Below are 18421 nucleotides of genomic sequence, written 5' to 3'. Positions count from 1 at the left end.
ATGAAGGAAATTGAAGAAATTTTGTTCCACATGACTTTGCTTTATAATTCAAAAGAGGCAAATCAAGCTAAAACCAATTGGGATCTGTTAAATGATAGAATAAAGCGCAAAAATGTTGACCCAACAATTAATTTAACTGGAACTGTAGAAGACATTGACGATACCTTTTCCACAACCACCACCGATAATCTTTTTAAAGACCATTTTGGACAAGTGATTAACCGGGCTAATTTAAATGTCACCCATTCCTTTTCAATTAAAAATGATTTTTATTGTCCCGAATTTATGACCAAATTTTCCGAAAATTTCCTTCCGAAAATACCTCTGTGGAGCGCTTTACTGTTGGGAGATCTAGGTCGTCACGGAAGTCGTGAACCGTACCGCTCGTATTCTAAATACGTTCTGAAAGTCCAACAACGCGGAGTTGGACAAACGCGTTAGACAGGAAGCGGAGGTCGAGGAGAAATGGGGGAAGAAGGCAAAGGTTGTTGGGACGGACAAAAGTATAGGAAAATACTTTCAAACTCCCAACAAAACTTTGCGTGCTCCCAGCAAATCATCAGCAAAAACAGGAAGTCACGCGTGTAGAAGTGAGCTCGATCCAGATAGTTTGGCACGGCGGTGCTGCGCGCGCAAAATGGAAGCGGCGAATTATATGAATACTTCAGATTACGCGGAGCTTTCGACAGAAAATGTTTGGCTTAGTGACAAACATATAGATGCGGCGCAGTGCATATTACTTAACCAGTTCCCAGGGATCGACGGTTTGCAGAGCACGTTGGCGTACTCACGTGCAATGGATAGGGTACCGACGTACACCCCACAAAGAAGTTTATCCAAATAAGTACCCATTGGATAACAGTTTCAAATATTTTCTCTTTAAATAACCATACAGTTCAAGTATATGACAGTCAGCCGGACAAGTATAAATCGGATGAAAAATTCGCCATTTCTAAGTTGCTAAATTCATCTTGTGCCAAATACATAAGTCTGGAATTCCCAAATGTGCAAAAGCAATTTGGTTCAGGTGACTGTGGGGTGTACGCCATTGCGTTTGCGGTCGCTTTATGTTATAATCACCATCCAGAACATCTAAATTTTACTGAGCTTTTTTTTCACAGACAGAGATGAGCTTTTCGTTGCTATGTTTTTACTGTTTCTATTTTTTTCACAGACATATTTTAATCTCGGAAAAAAAAAACTTTCCATACATGTGGATGTTTGATGTTTACATGAAAAATTTGCAATTTTGCTTTGCAGATCACTCAAGCTTGGTGAGTCACCCGACTGGCTTGGGAAATTTGGAAATGGTGATTCCCCATCGGTATGATTCTAGTTTTATGGGCGGAAATGCTGCAAAACATTAAAGCAACATTTTGCAAACAAAAGAATGACTTTTTTATGTTTAAGATTTAATCAAAAACTTGAATGATGAAATAGATTTGTGTGTGTGTGTGTTTGTTGCCTTACTACACTTAAAAATTAGACAGAACTATGTGGTATCCTATTGCAAACACATTACAGATCTTTAAACTCACTGTTTAATTTTTTGTCTTCATCATGAGGCGAACACCGGAAGAAATAAACTTGCACCACCAGAAAGTCATGGATTTCTTAAACAAGTAACTCAAGTTCAATGTATCTACTTTTACTGAAGTTAAACTTTTGATGTTTTAGTGACAGAAAAGAAGCGAAACGATTTTGCAACAGAACACTTTGTTCCCAAGGAGAAAACTATTTAATTCATGATGCTGTTGTTTGTTCTATGTCAGACTATTTCAATGCTTTACTTGGTGTTGAGGTAATTTTTTGGCATGTTGAAGAAAAACTAAGCTGTTTGCTGTAACAGACAAAATTATAGTATATTTAGTTTCATACTAAAATATAACTAGTGATTAGTGAGAGCACATATTTGGTGATTAGTGTTTCTATAATTACAATAATGTCATGTATTTTGTATAACTGATGATATAGTAGGTTAATGACAAAATTCACAGGATAACAGTGAATAAATAAAATAAAGAAGAACTAGTCCCTGTTATTACAACAGTTACTTCATCCATGAAACGATTATTTGTTGTATGTTATGGTGGTAACCAGCATGTGTATACACTTTCCCTGACACATGTTGACACCTAATACATAGGAGAGGGGTGTGCTCACTGTGAAGTGCACCATGTTAAAGCCTGCAAACCTAATGATCTTCATATGATAGTTGTGATTGCCAAGTAAGGACCTGTGCAGTGAGGCAATCCTGTCAATCATAACATTGCATGAAACATTAGACTTTCTATCACACATGTCGACACCCATGGGCGTCGATTTGTCAACGTTTTGTAAAATATTAAGGGTGACATTTCCAGGTTTCAGAAACACGCAAAAAACATCGGTCGTATCACCCTAAATGTAGGCAAACCACGCAAATTCCGTTTCGTGTCACTTTGTTTTTACACTGAATCATGTTATTGTAAGACTAAGTTTTAAACACTTTAATTATGGACCCCCTTACCAAAAGCGGCACATTTGTTTCACTTGGTCTATTGCAGATTTAGTAATTATGAAATAACAAACAAATCTATGACGTAACAATGCCGATTCTTACCATTATGCTACAACAATTGCTGCACTGCGCAATAATCCACGAGGCACTTGTCGTGTTTGTCAAGATTGTGACAATGATAATACAGGAAAATAGCTTTATGCGTAGTATAATGTGTAGCAATAAATTGTATAATGTGTGTGTTTTTTTCTGGCAATAATTTTTAATTTGAACGAAATCCAGGTGTGACAATGCTTACGTTGTCACCTGTTTGTTTGTGAGGGGTGACATGTCACCCCTAAAATGACGCCTATATTGACACCTTGGGTGCTCTAAATGTGAAGTGTACCATGTTGAAGAAATTGTGGATGTTTTATCATTTTTATTCAACCTAAAAATACTTTTCTTGTAAATGCACATTGCGAGGTTGTGGTTTGTTAACTTAAGTTTCTTATAGATGCGTGAAAAATACTCAGATACCGTCAAGGTTGACAATATTCCACCAAAACGACTGGAAAGTGTATTGGATTATATTTACACTGGTGATATTGAAGTAACAGAGAAAAATGTGTTGGAAGTGTTGGAAGATGCTGATTATACACAAATGACAGGTATGTAAACTTTACATGGTTTTATTACCATTGGTGTTTAAGTGTTAAGCATGATTATGCCAACATAATTTTCTTCATGTATAATATTTAATTTGTGCTGACCATGACAATTTTAAATGTATTATTTGATTATTGTCACTTTTTTTTGGGGGGAGATATTATTACGTTTGTACAGTGTGCTATTTTTTTACTTACACCTGGACAAAGCAAACACATTATTATTAACTGTATTTAATGTGGATTTAAAAAAAAAAACTTGTTATCGGACTAGTTGTTGACTTTATCCATACTTTTAGAGTTAAAGTCATTTTGCTGTCAAGTCATCTTGAAAGTCATGTCCATTGACAACTGTTTGAAATTAAGAGCTTATGCTATTCGATACAATCTTGCTGATGTGGAAAAGAAAACAAACCAAATGATTGTTGAAAACATTGCAACAGTTGTACAACATGATGATTTCATGCAACTTGATTTTGGTGATATTGCTGCAATCATTAAACAGAAAAACAATGAGGTAATAATGATTGATTTCTGTTGTTTATACTTCTTATTGGTTCCAGTATCGTCCAGTCCAACACTAGGGAGTAATATTTGCAAGATTTAAGACCAAGTAATTAAATTTTGCCACTCATTGGATATAATGCCAACATATAAACAGAAAGATAAGTTCACTCTATGATCAGAATATTAGAGCTGTGATCGCCAAATATAAAGGGCCTGCGCAGTGGGGCGATCCCGCCTTGCTATGCGTAAGCATGGCATTACTTCTGTGTTCACTCTATCGGTGTGCTTTGTCACCTATCTGTATGGTAACTTGTTCCGTGGCCCACTGGTTGGGGAAGCATGGTTGTAATTTGTTTCAAACAATTATTTCCTTTGCTACCATATATTAGTTGTAAATGTAGATGGAAGAAGCTGTTTTTACTGGAATGGTTCGATGGGTCAACTTCAACCCTTCCGACAGAGAGGATTTGTTTGTGAATCTTTTTTCACAACTTGATCTTTCTTCTATTTCCACTCACTTTCTTACAACTACAGTTAGAAATGAAGTAAATTGGTTAAAATTTGTTTCGTTTGTTGTGTTTTAACAGTTTATAATGTATAGCATCTCATGAGAAGTATTTATGAATGTTGTCATGTCAAACTTGAAGTAAATTACAAAAGTTTTTTTGAATTAATCAGGCGGTATATTTTTTCACTTTGAGAAAAATGTGTTTCAATGTTTCATTGATTTTCAGTCTCTTGTGAGAAGAAATGTGGATTGTGCCAATGCAGTAATGGATGCTTTTGCAATGACATGTGACATGACAGAAACAAGTGGACAAACAAGTTCCATTGGAAAAGGTTTAAAACATATTTATGGAGTCACAACAATGTTACTGTTACATTCACCCTTAAAAACTAACCAAATTAAATTTCTGCTAAATCAATGTTTACTTTGGTGCAAAACAAATACTTGACTATAGTAAATATAGTAGTACCAAATACTGTAAATGGTAAGTATCAGATTTAGTTTGTCTGGAATACAAGGTTGGGCATTGCTAAGTGGGTCTTGAAAGTTGTCCGTGTAATTAAATAAGAGGACTTTTGCAATCATAATGGCCAAACCAAAGAGGTAATGTTTGTCAATTTGGCATTTTACGCATAAATATTTTGATCTTGTATGTTTTGGCAATTATGCAATTAGGCTTTATAATGTATATGATAATAATCTTATCACTTGAAATATGCTTCAGTGATTAAAATGAAACAGATTATTACCCCTAATATTAAATACTTTGTTGCATAATTTGTCCTTGAATTAAAATCCTAAACATTTATCAGAATTTCTTCTTATTGGAGGTTATGGTTCAAAAACAGATTGTTTGAAATGGAATGTTTACACAAAACAACATCAACATTACCCGGTATGTATTCAAATAAGTTACATCTTAATACTATTTTTTTATCATAATTTTTATGAAATAGTATGACACACCCAGCTATTTAAAAAAATTCAAATTTATGGCAAAGAAAATCAGTCTTGTTTAATTTCAGTATTTTTTATGTTTTGTATTGGAGACTTCAGTCATTTTTGCTGTAATATTTAGGCTATTTTGTTGCATGTCGTTTTGTCATCACTAAAATTTCTTAGAATCTAAACAAAGACAGAGTGTACTCAACTTCAATCAAATTTGGTAAAAATGTTTTTGTCATGGGAGGAGAGTCTGAAAATGGTCCGACAAAAAGTTGTGAAATGTTGAATTTGGAGGAATGTAGAAACTGGGTTGAAATTGCTGATTTGTTAGAAGGGCGAAGTTATACAGCATCATCTGTTGTTGGAGGTTTGACTTGTTAGTTAAAATTGTTCAGAACAATTTGGTTTGGTAAAGTAAAAAACATGCGGTCAATTATAGAATGCTTGTTTTTCATGTTTTCAACGCAATTGTTATTGACAAATCCATTTTTCACAAAATGCAAACAAATTTAGACCACGTCTACCTTACTGGGGGTCATGATGGAGAATATCAACCACTTTCATCTTGTTTTGTTTATTCTTTCCACGAAGACAAATGGAGAAAGGGTTATGACATGTTGCAACCAAGATATGGACATGGAATGTGTTCAATTGACAGTAAGAATATATTCCAAAATATTATGGTGTCACTCATGGGCGTATCCAGGGGGGGGGGTCCGAGGGGTCCGGACCCCCCCCCCCCTTTTGTGAAATATTTTGGTCTTTTTTGATAACTAAACAAACGCCACTGTATTTTTTTGTCAAAATCCGCATGAAAACCAGAAATTTTCTTTGACGTTGACCTAAAAACCGCATCGTGTTGCATTCGCCATTGTTTCCAAACAGGGAGCATTGTTACCGAAAACTTGGCATTGTTACCAAACATGTTGCATTGTTACGAAACAAGTGTCATTTTTCGTCAGTTTACGGACGAAACGTCGTTTTTCAGTGGCCGCGTTGTAATGACAAGCGGTTTATTTGCGTGAAAGTCAATTAGTTTAGTTGTTAAACTTTCCATAGCGTTGCACAATTGCGCAAGCCAGAAAGCCACCGTTTATGTGACGATTGGCGCAAACACCGGCGCTCGTATTTTGCGATTCTCGCCCACAATAGTTTACACTTAGTTTATACCTGAAAATCGGGGAATTCCCTAAAAAAATTGGACCCCCCCCTTTAAAAATTCCTGGATACGCCCCTGGTGTCACTGCACAACGGAAAAATAAAGACCTTAAAATAATGACTATGCTATGGCCGAGAGTTAAAAACCAAAAGTTTCACACCGACCATGTGTTCAACGTTGTGATGTACAACAAAGTTATTTCAGAGCAGTGCCGGTCTGTCTTGTGATTAACAGGTCCGGAGTCAAGTTGTTTGCCCCCGGCTCACGAGCTGTGCGCTGCATGCATTGCGGTAATGGCAACGAGTAATCGGCAAAATGCTAAAATTTTGTTTAACCTCTCACGGTACCTATTGGAGTTGCAAAAGTGATCATTTTTCTCTTTTTTTTTGAACACGCAAAATTATTTCTATATTGTGAAAACTTTAATAGTTGAATTGTGATACGAAAATAACAAGAAGCTGAAACCATTACTTAAAATTAATACTACGTGTTTTTTTCCACGAACTACGGCAAAGTTGTAAACATCGCTGGACAAACAGCGTGGCAAATCAACTTGCATGTTATTGTGTAGTCACATAACCATAAAGTGATTTAGATTCGCTTTACACTGTCGGGGGACAGGACAGTGGTACGCAACTCTTGCGTTCATGTGAATTCCACGATATCCGCTCAAAAACTCCTGTAAAACTCGCTTCTCTCAATGAAGCAAGAAGTCTTTTTGCATGTGAAGAAATTGGAGGGGTGATCTATGCAATTGGTTAGTGATAAAATTGTACCACGTGACAACTACCATCTACTAAAAATATTCCTAAAAACGAAACTGCTACATGTAACCATAAAACTTTAAACGTAAAGACAATAGAAAGATTTTACCTTAATTTGACAGGAGGTTGGAATTACGATGATGGTACGGAAACAGTTGAACAATACGAACCAAGAGCCAACAAATGGAAATATGTTTCTCCTCTTCAATATGGTCGTGGCGGTCACTCAGCTTGTGTTATTAATGGGAAGATTTATGCCATTGGCGGAGAGTAAATATGAACTGCTTGTTGTGTTAAATTTACTGCAAAAAGGAGCATTTAGGAACATAAAGTTGTAAATTTTAGTTTACAAGTTGGTGAAGTGGTTCGGTTTAATTATGTAGTGTAGGGGCTCAAATTAATACCCGGAAGAACTTGCCTGTATTTGTTGTATGTCTGGCTTCGTAAAACTCTATGATATTTGTTTAACAGGGACTTTGATGGAACACTCCCAACAGTAGATGTTTACGATCCAACCTCGGATGTCTGGACAGATGCTTTTGAGCTTTACCAGCCAGTTTGTAATGCTACTGTTGTTGCTATTTAATATGTTTCTATTGGTGTTTGTTGATTTTGAACTTAGGTTGGTGTACATGTGGTTCCCAATCTGGTGATTGTAGACACCCTTAATACGCTTGGGTTGGTTGTCCGTGAATAATAATCAACAGTAGCCTTGTTAGTTAGATTCGCGTATATTTTGTTCTTTTTGATCGTCCGCATACTTCTTTTTGATCGTCCGCATATGATGTGAGGAATGTACCAAATTGACATGATTTGGGTTCGTGCAAACACGAATAAGCAAGAAACGGATAATTTCGTACGGAAAGCCTAAATCGAAAAAAGTTGCACTCCAATTTAGCATTAAAAGGGTAATTTGCATCATTATTTTGTTTCCCACAAACTATCCTACATTTACTCTGCTATTTATTTTTAATAGTTTTTTTGCGCCTTGTATTATCTTGGACGAACTTATGTTCCTTGAGCTGACTTTACTATTGTTCCGACAATAAACCACAAAACGATTCCGGCCGAAAAATTTTAAGTCCGATGTTATTCGGGTTCGCACGAATATGAAAAGTTTTGCTGAATTTTGGGAATCTATTTTGGTTCACCATGGCAATTCCAAGTTGCATCCGTTGGTTTTTTTAAGGAAATGTACAAATTTCCCATACATTAGCTCGTCACATCAACCCTAGGTAAATTTTTGGGTAGGAGTCCGCAAACTTTAGTTAGGATTTCAGGAAACGGGTCCGTGTCTGCGAAAAGACTATTATTTTACTTGCCTACAGGACCTATATGGGTGTTAAATTGGAGAAATCCCGTTTTCAAGGCCCTCAACTGTAATGCATCTAGCGACTGTTCCGCTTGTTTCCTAATGACCGTTGATGGGTCTTGTGACTTACATAGGAAAAAAAATTTGCTCCTTGATGAGACAGAGCAAGGACTTGTTGGGCCTCCTGGAAGATCATATGACCAACAGGGGGGTATAACCAGCCCTGGGGGAAGGGCCTTGACACTTTTTCTGCAACTAAATTTGATGCCATTGCATAGAGAAGAGTTGGAACTTACAAAAAATGCAAATGAGTGGGTAGTGGAACGATTCATTTTTCTTGATTCAACCGTAAATTTAACTTGAATGCATCACTGCTTTGCTTGGTGATGCATGAATTTCCATTGTGACGCAGGTCTACACGATGGGCATTTCCCAGCACCAAAACTAATTTTAATAGAAATACCAATATGCGTCCTACAGTAAAATATTCAAATTTAAGCTTAACTATAGGTTTATATCTTTTAAATCTTTGTATACAACTTATTCAGTTTTTTTATTGTTTGGAAAGAATTTCTTTTCTAAATATAATATCACACAAAGATGCGAAGAACAGCTGATGAAAGGACAACGACTCCAATGGTCTCATGGAATTATCTGTGTCACTGCACGATAATGTAAGACATGCTTCCAGTGTTGATTATATGCATGTTAATAGGAAACTTTACACAGACCGCACAAATTAAGTGTGAAACTGGGAAAACAGCTACTTTTGCGAATCTTACGGAGCACCCAAACCAGGACGTTTGGTTCCTCATCCTGACAGTAAATGAACTGAAGACGGCTGAAACCGAGTTGGTAAATTATGTGCAACGAAGTCATTTCTTACAGTGATTGATAGTGATCACCCAATAATTAAAACTTCTGAACAAATCATCGTCAGTATTTTGTCTGGATCCTCGGGTTGGCGGTCGTTAGGAAATGCCGCCTGTTCCATTTGAAGCCTGACATCCTGCCATTTTGCCCCACAACTCGTAGAATACATGACTGAGTTGCTAATTGCCCACTTTCATGAAAAGTGTGGACATTCTTGCGTAAACCACACTTTGACCCAAATGAACCAACGCTATTTGATCGTTAAATGTGCCGTGGCGGTGAGTCGTGTGCCTCGTGGGCCTCGTGGGCCTCGTGCGCCTCTTGTGCTTCTTGTGCAATTTTTTCAAAGTAATTTTTCAAAAACCGTCCGAGCTATCCCCTGTCTCCCCTAAACCTTGCCTAAGCTTCGATGTCATATTGCAGTCACATGATAAAGTGGACAATTGACAGACTGCATTAACATGGTGCAATCTGTATTTACATGTGTGAAAGTGTGAAGTGATAATAGGTGCAAAATTTTGAGATAATAATTTCAGTTACTTATAATCACAGTAAGAAATAAAACTAATACAGTATTTATAGTGTCAGGAAATAAAAATAACTTTCAAATTGGTTCAGAGTATGCAGATATAATGGAAAACACTACTTCCACACAGAAAAGTGATAAAATAACATACAATTTTTTTTTATAAATTGGCACCCAAATATTTCCTCAATGTTCAATTTTGAAAAGTAGTTTCTTACAAAAAGAAAAAATATTTAAATAAAACTTTATGTTGCTATCATCATAGTATCACTGTGTTTGCAAAAGTATTTTATAGTAAAGACAAGTTTTTCCCGGAAAGTCTTTTTTCCAACTATTTGGGTATAGATTCGTACATGGGAATATTTGCTGAACCGTGAATGACTGGTTCATATTCTTGGCTTTGGGCAGAATGGATCTAAAAATGGAATGAGCAATACAGAGTTGAAAAGATATGACCCTGGGCAAAGTTTAGAAAATTTGTATTTGAAAGGTTGACTGGAAACTCTCATTATATTAAGTGATATCACTGTGTGAATTGTTAATAGGAAAATGAAAGGGAAAATATTAGTTATTTCAATGGAAACACGACATAAACATCCATTACAATATATTTTGGTACAAACAATATCAGTGTTTTAAACAGATAAAACTTACCTGAGGTTCCACAGGAGAAAGTTCAATGTAGGAGCTATCGTCTACAAATACAAATCAGGTATACAGAAAAATATTTCATTTAGGTTTGCAAAAAAATGTCCAAAAAAGCCACACACCACAAAGAAAGACACAACAACAATAGTTTGGTAAAAAAAAAATTATTTTAAACAGTGTCACATAATTAAAGATATAGTTTGTTTTCTCTAAAGATATAGTAAGGCCAGGACAACGTTCAAGGTATTTCTATTGTGTGTTAAAGTAAAAAATTTTACTAAGTCCCACAATAGTTTTTTTAAATGTCGTTTTGCAATTGCAACAGTTTCACAATTTTAATATTACTACAAATTAAATGTATTTACCAAATGAAACATTAACATTGTCATGTAAGTTGGCGTACTCCATTCGTACCATGGGAGGTCTGTGCTGTAATTTAAATTTTTTATATAGAACAGCAATGGTATTTTTAAAAGTTTCATAAGCCAGAAAATTTTATTTACCTTTGAATGAATAACAACATCATTTGGTTGTATGTAAAAGTCATCATCTAAAAACCAAAAAAATAAATCTTTTTACCACAGTAATTCACAAAGAGTTCAGCGTCAGTGCGATCTTTTATTTAAAATTTCACCAAAATATTAATTATGCTTGTTCAAATAGAAATCTAGCAAGGCTGATTCCTGTAGTAGTCTGGATGACATTTTTCTCTTATTTTTGCCATTTCATGAATACACAACCATTTAAATTGCAATTTGGAATTCATTACTGGGTTAAAAATTCTGTTGGATCTTTTTATAAAAACTGCTTTACATTGCACCATGCACGCTACATGCTTACCAAGAGCCATGTTTGTACTTCCACTGGGGCCAGAATGGACTAAATGATATAAAACAAATGTTACTAAAAAAGTTACGACCAATTTAAATATAAACTTTTAGTGTATCTGATTCTTACTTTTATCAAGTGCTGAGGAGCTTCCTGAAAAGCAAAAAAAAAATGATGATGCCTTAAAAATTAAACGTTCTTACCCAAATAAATAAACCTGCCTTTTGAAAAGTATATGTTATGGTTTCGATGACAATACAAGCCGACAGCAGCAAATACAAGTACAGCAAAAAATCCACCAATACACCCTCCGACAATTGCACCAATATTGCCTATTTTGGCTGGGTTTGATGTAGGCATGCTTGCATCCATAACATAGATCTCAATAGGAACCAATAAATGTGAGTTCAGGAAAGCATTTGAAGTTATGTTTAGTAAATAGCTTCCTGTGTCATTTCTTTCCACCTGCAGTTAAAATAAGATTGAAAACAGTTTTTTTTTATTTTATGGTAAGAGTGGCCATCAATGAATACAAAACAATATTACTGTACACATAATTTATCCTACACTTTTTTGTGGAAAATAAGTCCATAGTTTAGTGATGTACTTGCTTTTTAAATGCTTTTTTGTTAAATCTTTTATGTTTTAAATGAAGCATTATGGTGGCATGCTTGTGAACACAAGACTTCTATTGACTAATTCAAACACATTGTTTGCTTGCATTGTGCTTACCAGTAGTCTCACAAAGTGAAATGTTTGCTCAATACTTAGGCCTGAGATTGACTGTTTGGCTTCATTTGGGACTTTATGACCTACACAGATATCACAGTTTCAAATCGATACAAGTCGGTAAATATAAGGCTAAATATAATGTTTATTTCTACTTTTACAGCAAGGAAATTAGTTTCCATTGTTTTAAAACAGTATCCAAAAAATATAATAAATAATATAATGACAGGTTTTCACCATTTTTAGTAAGTATTGCTGTGCTATTTGGAGGATTGGCATAGAATGAAACATTGCATGATCCAAACTGGTTGACATTCCAAATACATGATATGTTGACGGCATTAGTTCTGTACGGTGGATCTGACAATAGCAAATAATGTTCTCTGTTAGATTCAAAAGTGCTTCATAAAAAAACAATAGCTATTGTTATTCTCAAAGTTGATCTCAGTTTGATTTGTAAGTTCCAAGACTGTTTATTTTGAAAACTATTGCCTACACAGTGTTTTGACAACAAACAAATCTGGTTACATATTGACTCTTTGGATTGTTGTACATACATGCCACAAATAGACTATGATAATTGGATTTTCCAGCATCAGTGTAAATCTTTGTGTAAGGTGTAACTGCTTGACATGATGTCCATTGGTTTGGAGGTTGTGGTGTGACATTGAATGAAAATAACTCTCCCTAAAACTTGTCAATATTAGAACCCAAAAAAGTTTTTACAATATTTGGAAAATTAAATGTCATTACTATTTAAAAATGAGTTTGCAAAAGAATAAAACATACAATTCATCTGTACACAAATGAAGTTAAACAGATAGTGAAACAGTTTACACTACCTTAGGTAGTGTGTATGTTCGGTTATTGAGGTAAAATTTGGTTTCATTTCCAATCGGTATGACATCACTGTAGGTGCAATTTAAGTTCATGGTGTGTCCAGCCATTGTTACAAACAATCCATTCATTGTGTTTAAATTTGTATCAACAGGGGCTGAAAAAGAGTAACATAACTAGGCTGTAAATGGTGTAAATAGGGTCTGGGATAAAAGTGTAGGGGAGACCGGGGATAGCTCGGACGGTTTTGGGAAAATTGCTCATATTTTTTTTAAATTATGAACCTCATTCTTAAATTTTATTTTGTTGTAAGTCGTCAAGCATTGCTCAAAAAACAAAAGGTTTTTCGTTCGTTTTAGCTCACTAAAAATGTTTATTCAGCCCATTTTTTAAACAGGTCTCAAATGTCCGAAGTCACCCCGGTACCGGGGTAACATCGGACGTGACTGGGGATATCTCGGACAGCCAGTTTTAACAGACATTTTTTTTTGTTTATTTAACAAATAACTGAAATCAAACTTGGCGCAATATCAGCTTTGGGGCATTAGCGCATAAAATATCATTCAAGCTTTCAGGAATCGGGGCGTGGCCACTTATCGTTTCGACCCTTCCACACGTTCATGCTTTGGGTAAATCGTATACGTTTAACGGCAGCACGGATATCATAGATTTTAGAGTCAACAAACGATTTTTTATCTTTGGGACTTTTTTTTACTGCCAAAATTCAATCATTTCATCCAGCCTCTGTATATTCTCTACTATGACCGATAATTTTCATGAAACTCAAAAATTGTTGCCTTCTCGCGATTTTTTGCCATAATGTCCGAAGTATCCCCGACCACGTGACGACATAGCAATTCCTAAACTATGGCCGTATTTTTAAAGGTTACACAAAATCATCATTGGCCTATCCAAGAATACATATTTGATTATGCAATCAACCCAAAATTACTGCATTTTGATTAACTGTGACAGATATATAACCTTCCACATACATATTGAAAAACTTGGTTTCACTGATAAATTGACTTTTTCGATTATAACTTTTTAAGCAGACATGATTTAATTCCAAAGTTCCTGTTAACGTTTGATGGAGACATAAAGCTTTTGTAAAAGTGTCTTAACAATACCTAACTGTGACGTAAAATACCTGGTCCGAGGTATCCCCGTGTCCGAGGTATCCCCGGTCTCCCCTATGCTAAAATACCTATTAATCCATTGAGTAACGTACATAGATAATTCTTTTTAAAGTATGCTTTTAATAGGAATCTGATTAATAATTTATAGACCTTGAGATTAAGCACCTATACAAAACCATCTGCTAACATGTGATTTTCAGATAATAACACCTGTTCCGATCCCATCTTATCAGTAAACAGGCAATTAGTGATAATATGTTTTGTGTATGCCAGGTGATTCTGAGTTAAATTTTAATTAAATTTTCTACACTGCCATTTTTTGACACTAAAATAACACTTTCTTACCAAGTTAGATATCCAAGCTTTTAAAGATTAACAAATATAGAGATAGAGTGCAGTATAGTGTCCCAGAAATGTTTTATACCACAAAAATTAAATCAAAATGTTTTACCTTGCCAACATTGAATCATTTCTTGTCCAACCCATGTTGCATTAGATTGACAAGATGTTACTTTTTGTTTCAAGAGTGTGGAATTCTTATAAAATAACATTGCAGACACTGACAGACAATCAAATGTTCCCACTGAATTATATGTTTTATTTGGTGACTGCACAAATAGTCCTGATAGGCCAGGAACTTGCCATGGACAATCTAAAATGTAAAAAAAAATTTTAAACTTGACAACGTTTTCGTGGCAGATTTTACAAGTGTACCAAAATAAAACAAAAAAAATTATAAGCAACCATTATATTGCAACACTTTTAACAAATTAAGCTAAAAGGAAAGAATAAAATTTCGCCTTACCTTTTATAGTTAAATGAACACTGTAACACAATTCGGAATCAATGGACAGTGAAATCTTCATGTTATTAAATTCAATTGTCAATGGAGTCGTGGTTACAATGGTTAAAATTAGATTTCCCAAATCCTTTTCACATTCCAAAGTCAAGTTAAAAGCGACTAAACTTTGGTTTGTGCATGGTAGTGCAGAATTAACAGTATGCGTTGTATTTTTTTGTAACTGAAGAAATTGTATTGATACAGATGATGAGTTTTGGTTTTTGATCAAAAATCGATATATTTGTCCACTGTACTGCCTTGCCCATGAGTTCTGATTACTTGGGATGACAGAAGTTAGAGATGGACATTTTCCTAAAAAAAAATTTATTCCAAAGCAGTTTGAATTTACACAACAACTTTACTATCAACAAAGTTTAATAAAAAACACAATGAAGTTTATTTACCAAAAATTTCAAAGAAAAATATGCTTACCTTGGGCAATTTTACTCAAAATACAGATGCAAAATAGAAACAAAATTATTTTCATATTTAGTTGGATGAAATACAGAAATTCTTTAGAAATATATAGGTTAAATCTATAGATGAAAAATTATGGCGTAATATGCATTGTCACAGATATCATATTTTAGCAAGATAATTGATGAAGTAATAACAATATAATTTAGGTTAATAATCACACTGGTAAAAAGTAAGTGACATAAAATTTGGGCTATCTGAATTATTACATAAACGTGCTCTAATTTTAAAATCACATGAAACTTTGCACTGACTTTTTCACTACAGGTAAATGCCAACCACATGAAAATGAAGCATATTTTAAATCTAAGTCACAAGACTGAACACTCAAACAGTGTTCTTAGCTTAAAGGTTGTGATACTTCAACCAGACTACACGGAAATGACACAAGACGTCCGCTTCTTCAACGTACTGAAGTAATTATTGAAGCAAACCGGTCGCCCACACAGATAAGTAACAACGTTTCAAAACACCAGTAGATCCTTGCTGAATCCAACTGGGCAACTGGGGCAAACAGATCACAAACGATAAATTTAAAGCCCAGTTATTCCGTTGGTGAACCCCCCTTTGACGTCATTGGTGGAAGCACGTGCTCTTTGTTTACCACACTATTTATGGACGCGAAAGAGCGCTTGAAACCTTGCGTGTTGTTCAGGGCAATTTTCGTGTTACTACGGCTAACTTATCAATTCGAAGTGGACAATGACTCCTTTGATACTTCAGTGGCTAGAACAAATCTGGCCAATTGGGTTTTTCAGTCTGGTCCACCAGGAGTTGGCATAAATAAGTGCCCCTTAAGAACACTCCCAGCAGACACACGACGTCATACCGACGTCGAATCGAAGTCGAAATGCGGTCACGACGTCGATTCGACCAATTTTGATTTTCGGTCCCCGCCTTTCCAAAATATCTACTTCATTCAGACGTCCAATATTAGTACATCTCAGACCAAAATTTAGGGTCCATGTTCATACGTCTTTTAGACATACATATTTGGTAGAAATACTGACCAAAGTAACATGTCCAATTTTCGGGCATTATTGTACGTCGTATGGCGGTCTAAATAGCAACAATTTTCCGTCGGTCAGAGAGTTTCATAATTTCGACGTCCAACGACGTAGATTTACTCGTCGAATATCGACGTTCGCATTTAGTCACTTACAGTACGTCCAAAAACAGTCTTAATTTGGTATATTTTTTAGTCAGTCATTTAAGAACTATTTATCGACGTATACATAATTGTTCATCTTCTGTACGTCGCGAAACAGTCCATTTTTGGTACATTTTCCGTCGGCCAAGTTAAAACTAGCTATCGACGTCCAAAGACGTAGAAACCTTAATTGATTATCGACATTAATTTTGTTCGTTTCCAGTTTCAACATTAAGTCATGTATTGATTTTTCAAACAACATTTTCTCACTTACAGCATGTTTAAAAAGGCTAGTGGCGCACAATGTTTATTTTTGCGAATTTAATAAATTTATCAAAACGCAGTCGCCGGCCCTTGTTACCGCTGTTACCCACTTTGTTATCGACGCAGTCATGATGAAAATCGTTAGATGCGTGATGTGGTATTCGCCATTTCCCACCGACTTGTCTCAAGTTTGAATTTATTTTTGTCGTGCCGCCGACTTCTTCCACCCGCGCACAAAATCGTTGACGTAAAATATTTCCCGCGCAAATCGCATGGAATGCGGAAAAGGGAGAGACGAGAGACAGAAACTTGGCAAGACGCATGTGAGTTTGAATCGACGTTTCTTGTTACTGTTATTCTTGCAGTTGAAGTTTCCTGCGCTTTCTGTACACTTAAACATGGCGTATTGGAAGCGATATAGAAGATTAAATAAAGCTGTCGATGCTATGTTTGCACCATCGTCAAGTGATAGTGACTGTTTGCCAGAAAAAGATACGTCTTATGAACGTGTTCGCGCTGTGGAATTACAGGAAAATACACATGATGATGGCAGTCAAGCTAGTTCAGATATGGATATGGATATGGATATTGATTTCTACTACAAGAGTGACTCCTTAACTAAGTGCACTGGAATAAAGTTAATAAAATTTTGAACAGGTAATCAGCACAATTTTAAATTTTTTTTGTGACAGGTTAAAAAGTTATTGAAATTATGTTGCTTGAAAAGTAACAGTAGTGTGTGTGGGGAGTAGACTTTTCACCATGGTAATCTTCTTTTTTAGGATGTTTACAACTGCTCTGATGACAAACATGAACATGCAAGGAGGGCATGGAAAAATAGCATTCACCAAATCTCCATTATTTAAAGTTGTACTCGGTGAGTTTTGTGTGCTTCTTGTGTCTTGTTATTTATCTGTCCCCTTCCTGAAGGATACATATAGTTTGTACTTGTTGTTTACCTGTTGCTGCCTTGGGGTTGCTTCAGGGGGGACAAATGATTACGAAAAAGATATTATGTTATCCTAAAGAACTGTTTGCTACTAAACATCTGGATAATTACTTTTTTAAATATTTTGTTACAGAAGCAGTGAGGGAATTGTATCCCGATCTAAAAGAAATTGATTATTCCATGTGGGAGATTACCTGAAGCGTGCGCCCGGGAGAAAAGGAGGTCGCCCGTCCTCCAGCCCAAGCACCTCTGCCTAAATTCTTCCAAACCTTTCTTTGCGTTCTTTTTTTTTATTAAACTTGTTTTCAGCTTTAACATCGTGGGCTATTTGACGCCTTGTACAGGCTAAAAATGTACGTCGTCAGGCAGGAACAGGCGTATTTTAGATGCGAATTTACAACCAAATATCGACGCACTTTCTACCAAAAATTGCACCAGATTTCGACCACTGATAAAAAAGGAACATATTTGGACGTAAATACGACGTCCAGCTAACCACGTCTGATTAGAGTCCGGTTTCGACGTCTTTTGAATTTGCACTTTCTACCAAAAACTGTACCAGATTTCGACCACTGGTCGGGACTACAATTTGACGTCTATACGACGTACTTTTGTCTGCTGGGAGCTGTTCATAGTGCAATTAGAAATTATTTTAGTGCAAGTTTTTGCTTTTCGGTTACATCTTTTAAACATAGATTATTGTAAATAGTTGGTTTATAAACAACAGAAAAACATTCCAATGTGGTGGTAAATATTTGATAATTTATGGCCGGTTAAAAAGTTTTCCAACCCCTAGCTACACCGACGAACAAAAAAGG

At 35.5% G+C, this 18421-nt stretch overlaps 2 protein-coding genes across 2 annotated transcripts; one reads left to right on the top strand and one right to left on the bottom strand.

Annotated features, from left to right (window-relative positions):
• The first annotated feature begins 1431 nt into the window (after positions 1-1431).
• LOC145898549 (kelch-like protein 12) lies at positions 1432-8098 on the top strand. The gene is made up of 12 exons (XM_082987053.1): positions 1432-1622; positions 1678-1801; positions 2997-3150; positions 3447-3664; positions 4056-4199; positions 4389-4494; positions 4975-5057; positions 5285-5474; positions 5621-5764; positions 6862-7023; positions 7153-7300; positions 7502-8098. The coding sequence occupies exons 1-12, from the start codon at positions 1561-1563 to the stop codon at positions 7614-7616; spliced, it is 1650 nt and encodes a 549-aa protein (XP_082843179.1). The 5' UTR covers positions 1432-1560; the 3' UTR covers positions 7617-8098.
• A 1587-nt stretch (positions 8099-9685) lies between these two features.
• On the bottom strand, positions 9686-15295 carry LOC145898872 (uncharacterized). Its single transcript, XM_082987516.1, has 14 exons — positions 15196-15295; positions 14728-15075; positions 14374-14574; positions 12789-12940; positions 12504-12633; positions 12184-12306; positions 11950-12029; positions 11435-11682; positions 11347-11366; positions 11230-11268; positions 10893-10939; positions 10755-10818; positions 10396-10436; positions 9686-10156 (listed from the first exon to the last, which is right to left on the bottom strand). The coding sequence occupies exons 1-14, from the start codon at positions 15248-15250 to the stop codon at positions 10073-10075; spliced, it is 1632 nt and encodes a 543-aa protein (XP_082843642.1). The 5' UTR covers positions 15251-15295; the 3' UTR covers positions 9686-10072.
• Positions 15296-18421: the final 3126 nt, after the last annotated feature.

The sequence above is a fragment of the Ascidia mentula genome, chromosome 4 (genome assembly GCF_947561715.1).
Source record: "Ascidia mentula chromosome 4, kaAscMent1.1, whole genome shotgun sequence".
In the NCBI taxonomy this organism is placed as follows: Eukaryota; Metazoa; Chordata; class Ascidiacea; order Phlebobranchia; family Ascidiidae; genus Ascidia; species Ascidia mentula.
The sequence above is the reverse complement of the archived record's forward strand: the minus strand, read 5'-3'. Positions and strand labels throughout refer to the sequence as shown.